Source organism: Fringilla coelebs, assembly GCF_963513975.1.
Source record: "Fringilla coelebs genome assembly, chromosome: 16".
Taxonomy (NCBI): Eukaryota; Metazoa; Chordata; class Aves; order Passeriformes; family Fringillidae; genus Fringilla; species Fringilla coelebs.
Window position 1 is genome coordinate 15,480,801 of NC_140042.1, and position 17,771 is coordinate 15,498,571.

General features: G+C 50.3%; 1 protein-coding gene across 1 annotated transcript in view; it reads left to right on the forward strand.

Annotated features, from left to right (window-relative positions):
• Positions 1–4,840: 4,840 nt before the first annotated feature.
• LOC311160121 (ankyrin repeat and fibronectin type-III domain-containing protein 1-like) overlaps positions 4,841–17,771 on the forward strand; it is a gene marked incomplete at its 5' end in the record, with an annotated part of 255,498 nt that continues 242,567 nt past the window's right edge. Inside the window, 4 exons of the mRNA XM_084216603.1 lie at positions 4,841–4,907; positions 5,209–5,266; positions 14,292–14,325; positions 14,763–15,079. Coding sequence (XP_084072729.1) covers positions 4,841–4,907; positions 5,209–5,266; positions 14,292–14,325; positions 14,763–15,079 — 476 coding nt within the window. The remainder of the gene's footprint in view (positions 4,908–5,208; positions 5,267–14,291; positions 14,326–14,762; positions 15,080–17,771) is intronic.

Below are 17,771 nucleotides of genomic sequence, written 5' to 3' on the forward strand. Positions count from 1 at the left end.
GGGCCGCCGCTCCCCCGGGAACGTGGCAGAGCCACCTTCGGCCCAGCGCACGGCAAACTGCTGCCGCCCCCCTGGTTTGCATCAGCATAAAAGAGAATTTGTGGGGTTTTTTTGATGGAGAGGGAAATCTGCCTTGCCCTGCGGCTGTGGGAGCAGCCGGGTGGGTACCGCGGGCTCCGAGTGCTGCTGGATCCCGTCAGGATCCGCTCTCGCTGCGGAGCGGTGCAGTTCTCCAGAAGAGCCCGTAGCTGGCACTCGGCACTGTCTGTTCAGGCAGCTCAGGAGCAGGAATCCAGTCCTCCCCCTAGCACAGCAGAATGAAAGTTAGCAAGAAGTTAGGAGGAGGAAAGAAGTGTTCTTGGCCTTCAATGGCTGAATCTTGAGGTTGAGATGCTCGTGATTTCTCTCCAGCGACGTGACCACAGACGTTTTAAAAGAGAAGTTGAGAATTCCAGGTGATTCATCGAGACAGGACTTAAAAACCCCTTATAAAATGTTACAAAATAGCAGAAAAATCATCACACATCGTGAGTTTCCACATTCACAAGCTCAACATTTTTCCAATTTGCAGTTTTGGCACAAAGAATGATTTCTCTCTCTGTAGACTTTGCAACCGAATTTGGCAAACAGGCTGGCCCCTTCCTGCCCTGAATCTTGTAGAGAAGTGTGAGTTCACTGTCAGAACAATGTGAACAGTTACGCTTCTGAGGCATGAGCCGAGGTAGGGCCCAGCTAGATATCCCTGGGCTCAGCAGGGCTGACGGGGCTATCAGACACTCAGAAAATAGTTCAATCAACAAAGTCACCAGGTGCAATGCTGTGAGACCCTGGGAAGCACAGCAGCAGAACAAGAGCTCATTTTCAGACAGCTGCTTCTCTATAATCATTAAATATCCCGAATCAGAAGGGACACACAAGCATCATGAGTCCAGCTCCTGGCCCTGCACAGACCCCCCAACAATCCCACCCTGGGCACCCCTGGCAGCGCTGTCCAAGCACTCCTGGAGCTCTGGCAGCCTCGGGGCCGTGCCCATTCCCTGGGGAGCCTGGGCAGTGCCAGCACTTTTAGGGGAAGGAGCTTTTCCTGATATCCAGCCTGAACCTCCCCTGGCACAGCTCCAGCCGTTCCCTCAGGTCCTCTCCCTGGTCAGAGAGTGGAGATCAGAGATGGCCCTCGGGATGAAGCTGCAGGCCCTGTTGAGCTCTGCCCTCAGTCTCCTTCAGGCTGAACAAACCGAGTGCCCTCAGCCACTCCTCACACAGCTCTAGCTCCATCGAGACCCTTCACCATCCTCAAGTCCCTCCTTTGCTCTCCAGTAACTTTAGATCCCCCTGATACTGTGGTGCCCCAGAGCCTGTGCCGGGGGTCGGTGGATTCCTGCCGGCCGGGACTGGCCAGGAGATGGAGCCCTGGGCTCCCGGAGCCTCCAGCATCACCTGCTGTCCCAGGGGGAGCACAGCCTGGGCCGTGAGAGGGGCACCTCTCCTCAGGCACCGGCATGCTGTCGGCATTTAAGTATTAAAACAACCAAAGAAGGGATCAGGCTGCTGTAATCCGGGAAAGTCACCTGAGGCATGAAGCCTGCTGGAGCAGCACTACTGACATGGCTACCTTTTGCATCAAGTCTCTGTGGTTTGGCAGTGCTAAAAATGATCCCCCAAACCCAAGGATCCCTTTGTACAGGAGATGAATCAAGTGTGTGCCCCTCCTCAGCCTCTGGGCTTGTGCAGGCAATAGAATTCTCCCCAAGAGACAGGAAAGCTTTAATGCAGGCACTTTGCTGTTAAGCTGCGCCTTGCTGGGAAGAAGGACAGGTGAATATCTGCATGTTGGCTTAGAGTAAAGTTTTAGGTGAGGCAAGGGCTGCTGCCATCACAAAATCAGGAGGGGCAGCGTGGCAGGGAGGGCAAGGCCTTACCTCATCCCTTCCAGCTGCAGGGGGAAACCTTGGCAGAGATGTTGGGGTGAAGTGATAATTGGGAGGTGGAGAGCAGAAACCTCCTGACAGAGATAAAACCACTCCTCTACTGATGCTCAGTGCTCAAATGTGCTGACTCTGGACTCAGCTCAGCTGCTCCCACTCCTCTCCCACACCTCTATGTGGGGCTCCTGCTGACTTTTGAGGAGTCTTGCAGCAGGGCAGCGGCTGGGTAAATCAGTTCCTGCCCTCTCTTGTGGGTGGTTGGGTTTCCAGTGGATCATCTGACAAAGCCATTTGAGGAAAAGGTCCCAGGTGTGTGTATCTAACTTTTCACTGAGAGCAGCTTGTGCTGGAGCGGGTAAATGCAGCAAAGAGCTGTATTCTGTTCATGTAGCAACAGGCCCCGCACCAGTTCAGACCTGATGTGGCACAGCTGGCATAGGAGATGCTTGTGCCAGAGCCTGGATTTTGAGCTAACAGAGTCTGAACTGTGTTTCTGCTTCAGGATGAAGTATTGATATTGACATTGCTTGCTGGGAAAATGCTGGGTAGCTCAACCTGGCACCCATGCTAAGTAATATTTCAACTGGTGCAAAAAATTAGTTACAAAAGACAGGTTAAAAATACTTGTGCGATGTACAAGGGACTGTTGCTGGTACACAGCTCTGGCACCAGTTGTTTTTGGGCCTGAAGTCATGAGAATCTTGCACAGGTGACATGTAATGGAAGTTACAATGTCAACATTCATTCACTGCTCAGGCTGACAGGTGCCAGGTGATATTCTGAAATCTGTATTTCTATTTTTTTGAGGCCCCAACTCTTAAATACCTGTCAGCTAATAAAAATAACTGTCCAGGCTCTGGGATCTCCTGCTAGGTGCCTAAAGCTCTTTGAAAGCCGTGCCCATAACACATCATGGTAGGGTTCCCTGGGGTAAAATTCAAGTAGCATCACTTAGCAACAAGAAGAGAAAAAAAATTAAACAAGGAAATAAACTTAATCAGTAATACACTTCACCAGACTTTCTATATTGCTGCTACATTATATTATTCCATGAGCTGTGCTCCTCCTCCTGCTTGCTGCCCATGAGGATCAGTGCTCTTTGCTGAACTGACACAGGAAAATCCTCCCTATGTACACGGGCATGTTGTGGCTTAAACCCTGCCAGCAACTCAGCCCGGCACTGCTCACTCACCCCTTCCCAGAGGAACGGGAGAGAGCATTGTAAAAGTGAGAAAAGTCATGGGTTGAGATAAAGACAGCTTAACAGGGAAAGCAAAGGCCATGCAAGAAAAGCAGAACAAGGAATTAATTCCCTGCTTCTCCCAGGGCAGGCAGGTGTTCAACCATCACCAGGGCAGCAGGATGCTGTCACAGGTAATGATTCCTTGTGATAGGAAAGGCGTGTGGTAATGTCTTTACACACAATTCCATGGGTGAGGGGATGGGTGTAAACGTCTTTGAAATGTGTCTTAGCTTCAAGTGAGGCCTCAGGTTTTAGCTTTTATATTTTTCAGATTCTGTGCTGCTTCAGTGTGTATTTCTGAGCTTCATATTAGAAGATAGTAAGCTCTCTTCAGAGAGCAGGTAGACTAAACAATTCCTTCTCTAGCTGGGGACCAAGGACAAATGATCCAAATCTCAGGGGCCCGAGAGCACAAACAACGTGGACTGAAGAAAGAAAATCAAGGAAGATGGGACTTTCTTAAGCTGAAGCTGTAACTGGACAATTAACTCCAATATGCAAATGGAGCAGAACTTATCAAAGTGAGAGACCCCATGACCTCGTGCATTTTGTGACCATTTTGGTTCACCTTGGGTGCAGCCTTGGCTGGGCTCTTGTGCTGCCCCAGGTGGATCCATTGAGGCCTCCTAATAAATCCCTGCTTTATTCTTTAACTCTGTCCAGTCTCTGTTCTAGGGCAGCCAGCACAAGGTATCACAAGCAGCAGGTTTGTTACAGAGCCCAGACAGCTTTGACTCCTGAAACAGACAAGTGGGTCTGCATGAGCTTGGGTTCTGAACTTTGAGGTAAAATGACAGGTTCAAGGGGAGATGAGGTAGGCGGTTCGGGAAGGCTGTACCTTCTTAGTGCCTCAGCAATGGGGAAAGGAGAAGGGTAACGTGTGGCTGAGAGTTTGAGATAGAAGGAGGCTGCACCCTCTGAAACCTCAGGAGAGAAAACCCCACGGGAGTGTGCCCTGGTGGACTCTCTGCCTTTATTTGAATAAACTTCCAGGACTCCTCTGTCTCCTTTATGGACCCTGGCTTTTCATAGTGGGATTTTTTGTACATGTCCCACTGTTAACCCCCCACTAAACCACATCCCCGGTGTTATGAACAAAAAAAAAGGTTATCCATTTCTTTTGGAGATGCGGAGTTCACAATTTAGACCAGTGACTGCCAAGTGGGAGTTCTAACTATTTGTTGTTGATGATTTCATGTTGTCACGTCCTGTTGACAGTTTCCTTTTGACTGCCTGTTCTCAATCGTGCGCTGAGCCATCCCGCCGCTGCCTGGTGACCCGGGAGCGGCGGAGTGTCCCCTCCTCGGGCACTGCGGGGGTGGCACGGGGGTCCCAGGGGCAGGGACCGGACCGAGTCGCCCTTTCCCGCAGGGGTAGCTGCTGGGCGTAGCTCTGCTGTTTCCCGGGAGATGGCACCCTGACAGACTGATAAGCAAACGTAGTCGTTAATACTCTTATTGTATCAGTATCACCCTGCCGCAGCCCGGTAAATGACTTTTCTCCGATGGTGGAGGGGAGGGGACCAGGAGTTGACATGCAAATAAGTTTAGAGGCAACATGCAACGGGGCAAGCCCCCCACCAAACACAAGATAATAAACCCTTAAACCGGCGAGTCAATATGGAATTTAGAAATCAAAGTCTGGAGCCAGCAGAGACTCTGAAAAAACCTTAATGGCCCCTCACCACAACCGCAGAAGATGTCAGTCAGAGTCAGGACTCAAGATCGTAAATTCAACCGGTTGGACACCGGGATTTATACCCCGGCCTGCTGTCATGAGATCAGTACTCCTGTTTTTGCTCTTTGGGGGACCAAGCCGTGCTGTGCTCCTACTCTGAGTCGTTCCTGGGAATGATGATGGCAAGAGTGTGGGCCTGTTAGACCTCCCAACTTTGAGCTGATCGCTTTTAGAAAAGGCATTGAAAGGAAAATGATCTGCTGCTGTGTTTATTTCACCCAGGCACTGTACCTGACTCTGCCACTGCCCTGAGCAGCTTGTGCCAGTGCCTGACTACCCTTAAAGTGGTTGATTTTTTTCTAGTATCCGACCTAAACCTCACCTGGCAGAACCTGAGGTTGCCTCAGCTTCAGCTGGCTAGGTGAAAAATGCTGACAGCAGGGACACTTTCACTGGGAAATAGTCTGTATCCTCACCTTCTTCCTGAATGTTACATTGGATCAGCCCTGTTTGAAACAAAACAGGGAGGACAAAGGAAGTCTGCTGTGTATGAAACCATGGAACAGATTGTCAGGAAAATTAATCCACAAACACCAGAGATTTATGTCCAAAAAGGGGACAGAGAAGTCCCGTAACTTTATTTGGGGTCTCTCTAATTTTTGGAGAACACAGCCTCCTTTTTATTCTAATTTCCTGGCCGCATGTCCCTCTCTCTTTCCCCATTGGCTGAGGTACTTGGCAGGTACACACTTTCTGAAACGCCCAATACCTGAAACACCCAATACTTGAAACGCCTAATATGTAAGACCCTCTTCTAATGTATAACCCGCCCCCCCTTTGTCATTTCCTTGTGTCACTCAGTGGAATTTCTCATGGAATTTATGGTTCTTCCCATTGTTTCTTTTTTCTCTCAGTATCTAGCTTTATTTACCAGCAGATCCACAGTTTGTTTGTAAAGACAAGTCCCTCATTCCTGTCAAGATGGTGCTACAGTGCGTATCCAAGTTGGAAAAGACTGCAGCTGAGGTGAGGAGATGCAAAAGAAAAGGGGAGTTCTTTCCAAATGTGGTGTCCCATGTGCAGGAGTGTTCTGCCTTTACTGTCTTACTCTGGCAGTGGGGTTCTTGACGGACTGCAGTAACAAGGGGGTCTTTCCTCCCTTGCTTCTGTAGAAAATTATGCATTTAACACATGCAGGTCCCCATAAAGCCAGGCCAGGAGTTTATAAACCACGGGAAAGCAGTGGATTAATGCCGCCCCTGGGGACTGAATGTGTTAAGGATCATCACATTAACACATCTTCAAAATCCTGAGCCCAGGCTGAGATCTTAGTTCACACCAAATGAAAACCACGTCCCTTGGAGCTTTTGGGCAAGGGAAGGGCCTTGCCCAGTTTGCAGAGTCACCCATAGCACTGAGGTATTTATGGGACTGTTTTGCCCTCCCGGCTTCTCGCTACCTGATTTACAGTCTGGGAAAATGCAGCCAAAACCTGAGGGATCTTTCCTTTTTTTCTCTCTGGCCTTCTTACAGGACAGACTGTTGTGAAAAGGAGATGGGGTTCCTGTGGGACGAAGAATTGCCCCATCCATTGACAAGGGTTTCTCCTGCTGAGGCTTCATGCAAGGCCTTAAACAGTCCTGGGACCAAGTGTGGCTGTGAGATTTGCCTGATTGTGTCATGCTCTGAGTGTTTGCACAGCACTGTTAATTCCTTGGAAAGTGCAGCTTCCGGGAATGGGGGGTGAACTCTGGGCTCATCAACACTGGAGGGTGTGGATACTGAAGTTTGCATGAGTTAAACCGGAAAAAAAAAAAAAAAGAAGAAGCTATTAGCAAAACTCACAGGAAAAAGAATGAAAACTAAACACCACTAGGACTGAAATGCAAAGATCTGAGCTCTGGGGAAGTTTGAGCCCTATGGATGATGCAGAGGAGCAAGGGCCAAAGGATTTTTAAATTTCCCTCAGAATTTCTAATAAAGTGTAGAACAAATGTATTTTCTTGTCTTCCATTATAATATACCTGGATAAAAGCTAAAACACTGCTGGCTGCTTTTTGGAGAAAGTTCAAACATGGAGCATGCACACCTTGGAGAGGCAAGGCAAGACTCAAACATATCCACATCTGTTCCCAAATGTTTGCCTTCTACCTGAAGAACACCAAGCCTTTGACTTTGACGTTTTGGGCCAGCCCAGTAAGGGTTGTTTGGGAGGTGTCTGTGCAGGGGATGGAGCAGAGCACAGGTGGGTTCAGCCTGACCCCCTTGCTGCCCCACTGCCTCTGCCAGCTCTGCAGGCGCCTTCCCATGGCCCCATGGCCCCTTTCTGCCCACTGGCAGCAACTGCTCAAACTGGGCACTGCAGCAGGAGCTCCTTCTGGCTGCTGCCCAGGTACCAGCTGCCTGCTGAAGGAGCAGATGCCTGTGCTGTGTCAGCAGGGCCTGACGGGACCATGCGTGGTCCTGGTAGAAGTGGTCCTGTGGTACAGAAAATTAAAACTGCTGAAAGTCCAGAAGTTTGGCAAACCATGTGGTGCAAAGGCACAAGAGAGAATTGAGCTGGCAGTAGCTGTATAAATAAATCTGCTTCAGTGCTAACTGAAAAGGAGCAAAGGCTGAGAAAGAAAAGGCTCTGGATGCTCCTGCATCCATGTAGAGAGATCCACAATCAGTGTCCACAGGGCCCTGCTGGTAGCAAAGAAAGGACAGTAAGCTTTATGATTGCTTCTCCATGGCTTTATTGATTGCTTCTCCTTCCTGTCTTTTATTATTTTTCCTATTTAGTTAGTAATTAGGAGTTAGATGAGAAGGGAATTGTCAGCTCTGAGTCTGGGGTGTGGTGACTGATACCAGAGGAGATTGCAGTAATATATTTAGATTTTACTAAAGCACTTGACACTGTGTCTCAGTCTTCTGCACAAAACTGATTAAGTCAAATGATACGTGAAAGCTGACGATGGAGGAGACTGCATCAGGAGGAGGAAAGGTATCTAAATTTCTGCAGACATCACTGCCAGATTAAACTGATTAATCAATGCAGATTAGCATCATCTTTATCTTTGCTGCTGGTCTCAGACAAGACCTTTCAGCTCCAGGCCATCACATCATCTATTGCTCAGGTAAGAGCATTTGATGAGCTCCATCCTGTTCCCTGTGGGCAGCAATCAAACTCGGAATTGAGCTTGTTTTTCTTTATTCAGTTTCATCTTCCTCTTCTTGAATTCCAAAATTACTGCAGGTCTTCATGTGCTGGAAACCTCATTTTCATTACTCCTGAACTTGATTTAAGGCCTAAGTTGGAGTTTTTCAGAGCATTTGAAATTCACATACAAATTCAGCTGTCCATTTTTTGTCTCTCTGAGGGCATTCAGCCAAAACCATCTAAAAGTCTTTCATATACAGCAATCTTGATGTGCAAACACATGCATGTCATCTCTGGGAGGGCTTCTGATTTCTGCTTGTATCTCACACTCAGTTTCTACCTCACATGTCTGCTCATCCTTTCATTCACTAGTGATGTTTGTACTAAAGTCATCTTCCACTTCTCATCTTATGGAGAATGTCAACGCTATCAGACAGGTCCAGCTCTCAGATTTTTACAGGGAAAAAATCCCCATCTGTTTTTGGTGCCATAGAAATAAAAATTCCTTTCTTGTATCAGCATTTTAATGCCTCATCTCTGGAAAAAAATATTAGTGGTGGGCACCTAGATCTTCTAGGAAGGGTCATTGATTCCATACCATGTCATTTGCCCAAAGCAGGAGCTCTCCATCTCTTGAGCAGCTCCACACTCTGATAACATCTCCAGCAAGTGCTTGAGTTTCTGTCTGACCCAGAAACAGAAACTCAGCCATCAGCAGAGGTGGTTGTTGGCTCCCAGCAGGGAGCCAGATCAGCCTGCAAAAAGAAAAAGTTGCTTCGATTCTGCTCTGTGTTTTGAAGCAAGGACTGATTATGAGCCATCAGAGGTGCTGTGTCCTAATTGACACCTATGGCTTTTATAAATCAGATTTTTTAAAGATAGGCCAGCCATGGAGAACCTCTTCCATAACCTCCTTATTTCCCCAGGCAGTTTGTCCTGCCTAACACTCTGGAAAACCACAGCAACTTTGAAGAGGTTTTGTTTCCATCATAATAAATCAGATACCTCATTCCAGAAGGCATCACGGGATCTGCATCACACCCGTCTGAAAAAATACAAGGTGAATTTCCTGGGAATTGGGGTTTTATCTTGATTAGGGCTGAACACAACTTTGGCCTGAAGGAGGAAGGGTCTGGTCCAGCTCCTGTAAGGTGAAGGGAGTGGAAGAATCAGTGCAGAGCTGCTGATGGGGTGGCTGAGAAAGTCCCAGAGACCCTGATACCCCCAAAACATCCTCCTGTACTTTATCGTGCAACCACAGGATGATTTCGTCTGGAAGGAACCTTAAATTTCATCTTGTTCCAGCGTACCACAAAGGTGTTTTACCACCTTTGTTTGCAGTTTTTGTCTCTAATTTGAGCTGACAAAGTTGCCCTGTAGTTCCCTTACTACAAGGGTTGAGCGGCCATAGCCTCCATTCAGTTTCAAAAGCTCCGGATAAGGAGCTAATTGTGACTGGGGTGATGTGGTTTGTAGGGGACATGTTCCCCTGACAATGAAATCACCTGGCAAAAGACTCTGCTCTCCTGCAAGCTGGAGTAGGGTGTGGACAGAGTAGGAGAGGAGAAGTACTAGAAACTGGGAATGAAGAATTTTCCTGTGTCAGGTGAAATAAGCTTTAGTGGGAGCTGAGGGCAGGAGGGGACTGACCACGGCCACGGCTCTTTTCCTGAAGCAGAGCAGATGCACAGAGCGGTGCTTTCAGGTGCCTGTGATTCTCTCCAGCAGCTCCCTCTCCCTGACAGGCATGGGAGGTGTCAATGGTGTGCTCAGAATTTTATTGCACGGGCTGTGGTTGGGGACTGTTTGGTGTATTCTAGACCTCAGATGGCTGAAGAGTTAAACAGGAAATGGGGGGTGAAATGGGAGTCTAAAAATGGAGATTAAGCCCCTGTGTGTTGCCGGGGGCAGGAGTAAACCCCAGGAGTTAATGGCTTGGACATAAGCTGGCAGTCTGTGTCCTGGCAAGAAGCTCAAGAGTTCAGACCCAAAGAACTGCCTTGATCTGGTTGTATTGAAGATTGAAAAGGACTCAGCAGCTCTCATTTCTTTCATTTCTCTTCCTCTGAGGCAGGAATCTCCCAAGCCACTGTAAGGATTGTCTGCTTTCTTGGAGCAGGCTCTCCACTTTGCTGCTGATGGCATCAGATCCCTCCATCCCCACCAGATGTGGGGATGCACCAGATGTCCAGGCCTCTCTGCAAGTGGGGCAGCACGAGAACCTTGAGCTGCTCACAGAGGGATGGTCCTATAGCCCTGAGAACCCTCCTGGGGCAGATCCATCACCCTGCAAACCCAAGGGATTGAGCCTGCTGGGAAAGGAACAAAAGCCCTTCTCCTGCCTGGGGGTGGGGAGGGACACCATGCTGAGCTTATGCTGTATCTGCACAGCAGATCATGAGACATTGCAACACTCTTGAGCTGTCAGATGGCATTTTTAATCAACCCAAACTTGACTTTTTAGAAATTGTAGTTAATTATGCTCTCCAACCAGAAAGCACAGGGCTTTGATCAGTGCTTCTCAAAGCAAGTATGATCCAGTGCTGCATCTTGTGTCAGCTCATTAGCAGCTACCTTCATTATAAATCCTGCTCGTTAGCTGTGTCTGAGCTGGAAGCCTGTGAATTAAGAGAGGAGTTAGACAAGGTTTTGTAGCTGGGTCTCAAACCATAGACAACATAAATATAAACATGGTTTATGCTTTATAGACACATAAACATCGTTTATAGGAAGGAGCCCTTCCTATAAACTGTAGGAAAGGTGCAGTCACTGATGAGCAGAAGATAAAGCCCAGCAACTGTCCCAGAAGTGAAGCAGGTGTGTTAAACAAGGTGATTTGTCAATATCTCATCTGCAGCCCCAGGCCAGGGTAACCAATACCATGTTTGAAGCAGGATAGATAAACAGCAGTGCACCTGTACCAGGTTCCTTGGAGCTGCACTGCCAGGTAAGGGTTTGGCCTCAGGGGTGCAGTGCCAGTGTTGGTGTTGGTGCTGTCAGCCTCACTCACCACACAGACAGGGACTTTAAAGCACAGCTGGTGTCTTGACCCTGGAAAAGCAACTCACTCCAGAAGACTTGTCCACGAGGCTGCCCTGCCATCTTGGAATCATTGCTCTTCATAAGCTTATAGAGGACTGGGAAGTGAGAGATGTTCTGTGTTAATCATAGTTCATTTTTCTGGTAACCCACTGTTCCAAGGCGGATTTAGAGCTGCCTGGAGGGAGGTTAAGAGCCACTTTGTCCAACTCTGGAGAATCAATCTAAAATAGAAATAGTGTGATGAGGGAGTGTTGCAGGGGCTTGTAAAACTGAGACACATAATATATTCAAACAAGATTTATTTTATATAGCAGTTAAACCAGATTAACTGGTTTATTAACCCAATTCAATAAATTAAGCCAATTAAGCTGCATCAGCATTCAAATACAGATTCATGATGTCCAGTGGAATTGGTTCTACTTGAAAGACTTCAGATTTCTTAAGGTTTAGAAGAGTAACTCAGAATGAGCTGGGTTACCCCAATAAGGTTGGGGTCCTCAGTCTCATGGAGTTATCTGAGACAGCAGCCTCACATAATGGAGAATCCCAACTGCAGACCAGCTGGCTGCTCTGAGGGGGGTTGGCTCAACTGACCCCCCAACACCTACATCCCAATTAGCCCAGATTTGTGGTCAGACACGGCCATGGCCATGAGAGCCCTCGCTGGCTGGGTCTGACGTCCCCCACAGCCACCCCGCAGATGTGGTGGGGTTTAGCCTGCACAGGGGAAGGGAAGGGAAGGGAAGGGAAGGGAAGGGAAGGGAAGGGAAGGGAAGGGAAGGGAAGGGAAGGGAAGGGAAGGGAAGGGAAGGGAAGGGAAGGGAAGGGAAGGGAAGGGAAGGGAAGGGAAGGGAAGCCAGCCATGACTGGCCAGGCTGGGGGCAGTGGCAGTCACTGAGTGCAGGGAGAAGGATGCTCATCACACCATGTCAGCCCTTTGCAGCAGCCTTTACTCCCTGTGAAGGCAGAGTGGTAAATCACAGGATCATGGAATGGTTTGGGTTAGAAGAGACCTTAAAGTCCCTTCCATCCCACCCCCTACCTTGGGTAGGGACACCTTCCACTGTCCCAGGTTGCTCCAATCCCTGTCCAGCCTGACCTCGGACACTTCCAGGGATCCAGGGGCAGCCACAACTTTTCAGGGCACCCTGTGCCAGGGCCTCCCCACCCTCACAGGTAAAAATTCCTTCCCAATAGCCCATCTAATCCTGTCCTCTATCATTCCCCCTTGTCCTGACACTCCAGGGCCTTGTCCTAAGTCCCTGTCCAGCTCCTTGGAGCCCTTTTAGGCAATGAAAGGGGCTTTAAGGTCTCCTGGAACCTTCTCCAGGCTGAACAGTGAGATCTGAGCCTGGGTTTCTAGGTGAGGGTTACCAGCCCTCAAAGCATCTCTGTGTTCCTGTTAAACAGGAATAATCATTGAGTAGGAATATTTGATGTAATCTAAAATCAATGAAGCTGAAAAGCCCATTGACATTCCTTGTTTCCTTTCACTTGTCTTGAGACCTGCATTGCTTGGACTTCAGGAAATTCACATTCTGGACCTCCAGACTGGGCAGCTGGGGGTGCCCAGTACCACTCTCCTCATGGCATCCTCCTCCCCACGGCTGTGCAGCACCAGGAGTGCGTGGGGCAGAGTCCCTGCAGAGGAGCAGCACCTGCACTCAGCTCTAGGGAAGCAGAACATGTCCCTAGGGCTGTGAAATGCTCCCAGAAAAGCCTTTCAGCCCCCTCCTCTTTACCCCTGCGACTATGAATCGCTGTGTGGGCCATTCTGTGCACTGTGGAGGCTCAGGCTCCCCAGAGCAGCTGCTCAGCCCGAGTCCCTGCAAGGAGGCACTTCCACCCCAGCAGCTCTCTCTTGGTGCTGCTTTGCATCAAGGTGCTCCTGACTGAGAGGGGAAGCATTTTTCCTTCCTTAACCAGAGCGCGCCTCTAGCGTTTTAGCTCGGGAGCTCAGTGTCTGCCACAAGTCCTCTGCCAGACATGGGCCTTTCATAAGATTTTTTTCTGTCTAATCACACAAAGAAAAATGCATTTTCCATTCTTAGCAGACCCTTTCACTGTGGTGTCTCTTTCTTCATCCCACAGTATATTTCCCCCGATTAACTCAAGTGTTTTATCCTCTGTGCTTCTGTTTTGGCAAAGGTGAAGAAAGAGGGTGATGCTGTTTTCAGAGACAGACTGATGAGGCCCAGGTATTCCCAGTAACAAACTCATTGCTAACACAGGGTTTCACAGATGCTCCTTGGGCTGTCCATCAGCACATTTATCTCCACTGGTAAATCCCAGAAGCCTTAGCCTCCAAATTGTGCTAATGAGAGGCAGTCACATAAGCCTTGGGCTGGCACCAGAGGCTGCTGATACAAATCACCACAGTGTGAGTGTTCTTAGAATTTTTAAACTGAAATTAAATGCTCTGTGGCTCTGCAGCTTGGCAGGTGGATGTGCACAAAATACCAATGGGAAGAACATGGAAATACAGGCAGTTCCCTGCTTGAATTTAACAGAGGTGTATATAGTGGGGACGTTATGTCCATAACCTCCCATGGTTTCCAGCCCACCCCGCACTGCCCATGCAGTGGACATCACTGAGAAAACCCTATCTTAGCCCAAGTGAATGGACAAAACCAATTTTTGGGCTGGCTGATGACTCTGCACAAAGCGGCCCTGACTCTGCTTCCATCTGCATCTCTGTGCATGGGTCTGGGGCAACACAGCAGGAACAGAGAGCAACCTGGAGCTCGCTGTTGTTCTGCACTGCAGCACGGAGCTGCAGGGAAGTGGTGGTGGCAGGGGTCTGGCATTTGGGCAGGTGATGGAGCTCATCCCCAGGACACTGGCACACAGGGATGGATGTCTGCCATTCCCGGGACACTGGCACCCCAGCACACAGTGCTGCACAAAAGCACTTTCCTAAACCCATCAGAGCTGTCTGCACTCCCTGGCCTCGGTGCATTTGGGTGCTGTGGCAGGCTGGGTTGGGGCTACAGGTGGGTTGGAGCTGCAGGTGGAGGTGGGCTGGAGCTGCAGGTGCCCGCAGGCAGCTGGCAGAGGAGTGCAGGGGCTGGGGCTGCAGGCTCCAGCTGGGAAGCATTATCGGCTCCAGCTGCATCACCAGTGGAAAGCAGGACAAGCGGTGGAGGGGAAATGAAATGATCAGCAGGGATGGAGGCAGCACAGGGAGGAGCAGCCACTCTCAAAGAGGAGTTTGTAGTGATGGCAAAGCACCGTGACTCCTTGATCCTCCGGTTTCTCTTAGGCTAGCAGGGATCCCCGAGCCATCAAAAGTGCGGGTCTGGCTCCTTGCTTTGATGCGAGGGGACCTCCCACGTGAGCTCGCGGCGCGGTGTGTGTCCTGCCTGCAGCCCACAGCATCCTGCCGCTGTTCACGAGCACTGAGAGCTTGCACGGTTAAAAATTAACATCCAGCCTGGGATGGCGTTTCGCTTTCTCCAGGCATCCTGCTCTAGCAGATGTCTCCAGAGTCTGAGGTTAGAACCACTTAAGAGCTAAGAAAAGCCACAGGACGATTTCCAGCGGGAGGCGCGGGCGGGGCGCGGAGGGGCTGCCCTGTGTCCGTGCCCAGCGCGGTTCGGAGCAGCTCCGAGCGCTTCCCCTGCCCTCCAGCAGCCTCGGGGGGCTTTGCTGCTCCCTCTGCTTTTTCCCAGCGCTCGAATCAGTGATTTCAAACCGGTTTGGTTAAACTCGGGAACGAACCGCAACGGAGCAGCGAGTTCCCGTCCCGGCCGAGCCGCGGGAAGCGGAGCCCCCGGCCGGGCCCGGGGACACGCGGCGGCTCCGCAGGGCCGGCGCTCCCGGCCCGGCCAGCTCCATCCCGTGCCCCGCGGCCGCCGAGCATCCCGGGGCGGGGCGGGCTGGGCCGGGCTGTGCGGCGGGCGGGGGTGGCTCCGGGGCCGCCCCCATCGCCCGCTTCCTCCCCCGGGTCCGGCCGGAGCCCGTTGCCCTCCGTGCCGGCGGTAGCGGGGCTGCATCCCGGCCGTGCGGTCCGGCTGCGCCGCGGGACGGGCCCGAGGGACGGCGGAGCAAGTGAGCGGGCTTCTCCCCTTCTTCCCTCTTCTCTTCCCTTTCCCGCTCCTCTCCTCCCTATTTCGTGGGTCCCCCCGCCTCGCCCGCGGCTGTCGGGAGTGCAGGGCTCTGCTGCAGGAGCCCGAGAGTTGCAAAACATCTCCTGGCTTTGCAGCGCGTTTAAATTTTTTTTTTTTCCTTTCCCTTTTCCCTCTTACACTTGGAGTAGCTAATTGGGTAGGAAAACACGAACTGCAGGGGTGGGATTACTTCATGCTCTTGCAATGCTGTTTTGCTGTTCGATTTCAGTCCTTTCAGTGAATAGAGCCTGCCTGGCGCTGCTGCCCTGGAGCGCGGTGGGGCCGGCGCTGCTCTGCCGCCAGCGCCTTTTTTCCTTAGCAGGTTTTCACTTTGAAGGATGATTTCGTTGTCTCTGTTGCTGCCGTGGTTTCAGAGAATATTTGCCCTTTTGAACAGCGGGTCCCGCACTAATCTCGGTCCGTGGTGTGTGCTCAGAGGCTTCCCCGTCGGGCAGGTTCATTCCATCACTAGGGCTTTTCTCCTGCTGTTTCGAGATTTCTGTAGGATATGTGATTTCCAGGGAAGTGGCGATGCTGGCAGCGGGCTCTTTACTTCCCAGCCTGCTGGCTGGTGTCCTGGCTCCTGCAGCCATGGATTGTCACTGTGTGGAGCAGTCTCCATTTTTCTCCTCTGTTGGTGCAGGTGACAATGAAGTTCAGCCAACCAAACCAGCAGAAATTGCTTCCCTGAGAATACAGTATGTGCCAATGTCCTCCCTGAGCAGTTTATTCTTGAATATGAGCAACAAGTTGTGTGTGTTTCATAGAAATAAATAGAGCAGGCAAGTGCTGGGCATTGATTCCTGAGGCCTGGAGTCAGCAGGATGCTTCAGCATTGGGATGAGCAAGTTGGAGTTGGTCCTTGGGTTGGCTGGATGCATGTTTACACCACTGGAACATCAGCAAGTGAAGGATCAGTTTGTGTTTGTCTCATGCTCAGCTTTCCTGTGTATTCCCCTCCAAAAGGGGATGATGCAGTGTGGTGCTCAGGAACTCGCTTTTCCTTCTTACCTTCTTCCTAAGGGCACTGGTTTTGCTCTCAACTGGCAATTCCAAGAGTGAAATAAGAAGGGGGCAATTTGTCTTACTTCTTTATCATAAATGTTTTACCTGTAAAACAGTAACCTCAAAAGTATTTAAACCCAGGGAAATTTGCTTTGTACTTCTTAAGCCTGGGCTGTCTCCAATGGTATCATGCTCTGGGGTTGGCTGTTCTGCTTTATTTCCCTGAATTAATTTTATTGTGGCACTGAGAACTCTCATGTGGTCCCTGAAAATTATCCTGCATTTTGAGAAGTTCAGAACTTGCTGAATAATGGTGTTTTCTTCCCTGAAATAGAGGTGGGAAATTTCCTATCCCATCCTGTCCCTGGGTACCTGAAAGTTGACTCTTACAACTTTCACGTCAGCAAAGCTGGGTTTCATTGATAAATCTTTTTAAAGTGACTTGTCTCATCTAAAATTATAAAATGTTGATATTTCTCATAATAGTTGGATGAATTAATTAGATAAGTAGAGACCTTCCTGCTGCCCTTCTTCTAAGTGAAAATCCACATCTGTTTTTATGCTGACAACAGTTGTTTAAATGATTCCCAGCCCAGGGAACCTACAGTCCGTTCCTGTTCGCACCCTGGAGCTGTGTCAGTCTCAGATGGTCTTTCCCAGTGCAGGGAAGGCAAATGCCATTGGTGAGGTTGTTCCCCAGAGAGCCAGAGCCCTGCAGAGAAAGCGATGTCACCTGGGTGTCTGTTTCTGGACAGCCTCATTGGGATGAGGCATCTCCATCCTTGTGCAGTACCAGGAGCTATCCCAACTTTCTCCACTGACACCTGCTTTTCACGGGCAACTCGGGGTGTTCATCTGGAAGAGAACTCAGTGCCAACGTCCTGGTGCTCCTCCAGGATGATTAGGAGCAGTCAGAGAAGGGTCAGATGTTCTCTCCAGCATGGAGGCCATTATGGCAATGGGAATGCCAATTCTTAGCCCTTTACCTCCCACGAGTCATAACTTAAGAGCAAACACTCTTCTTGTCATCTCTAAGGTAAGAGGGCACATGATCACCCCTTGCACAGAGCTCAGCTGCAGAAATCCCATCCCTGCCACCCATGTGCAGCAGTGCTGGCTCTGGGAATGGCACAGGAGCAGGGCTGGGGCAGAGCCTGTGTGTCTGGAGCCAGCAGCAGAGTGCCTGGGGATCCCAGGCCGTGTCTGCAGACAGAGCTGCAGAGGATGGCACTGCTGGGGAAGCTGAGCCCGAGTGTAGCCAAGAGCCCTGTCTGTCCTGGCTCCTAGCACTGGGAGCTGGCAAGGATGTGGGGACAGCCTTGGGGCACTGCTGGCAGGGCCTGGCTGCTCCCAGGTGCAGCAGTGCTGAGGCAGCTGTTCCCTGTGTGGCTGTTTCTGTCCCAAAAGGAGAAATGTGTGCTGGCAGCTTTCCCAGCACCGGGATGGCAGCGAGGGCCAGAGCTGTGCTCAGCTTGCCTTGGGGTTTCTGCTGCTTGCAGCCTGCATCCTCTCCAGGCTGGTCTTGCACTCCCCTTCCAAGTTGCTTCAGGTTTTTCCCAGCTCCAAAGTTGAGATGTTAAATGACATCTTTGTGGTGAGCTGTGGCAGGTGAGGGATGCTGTGTCCTG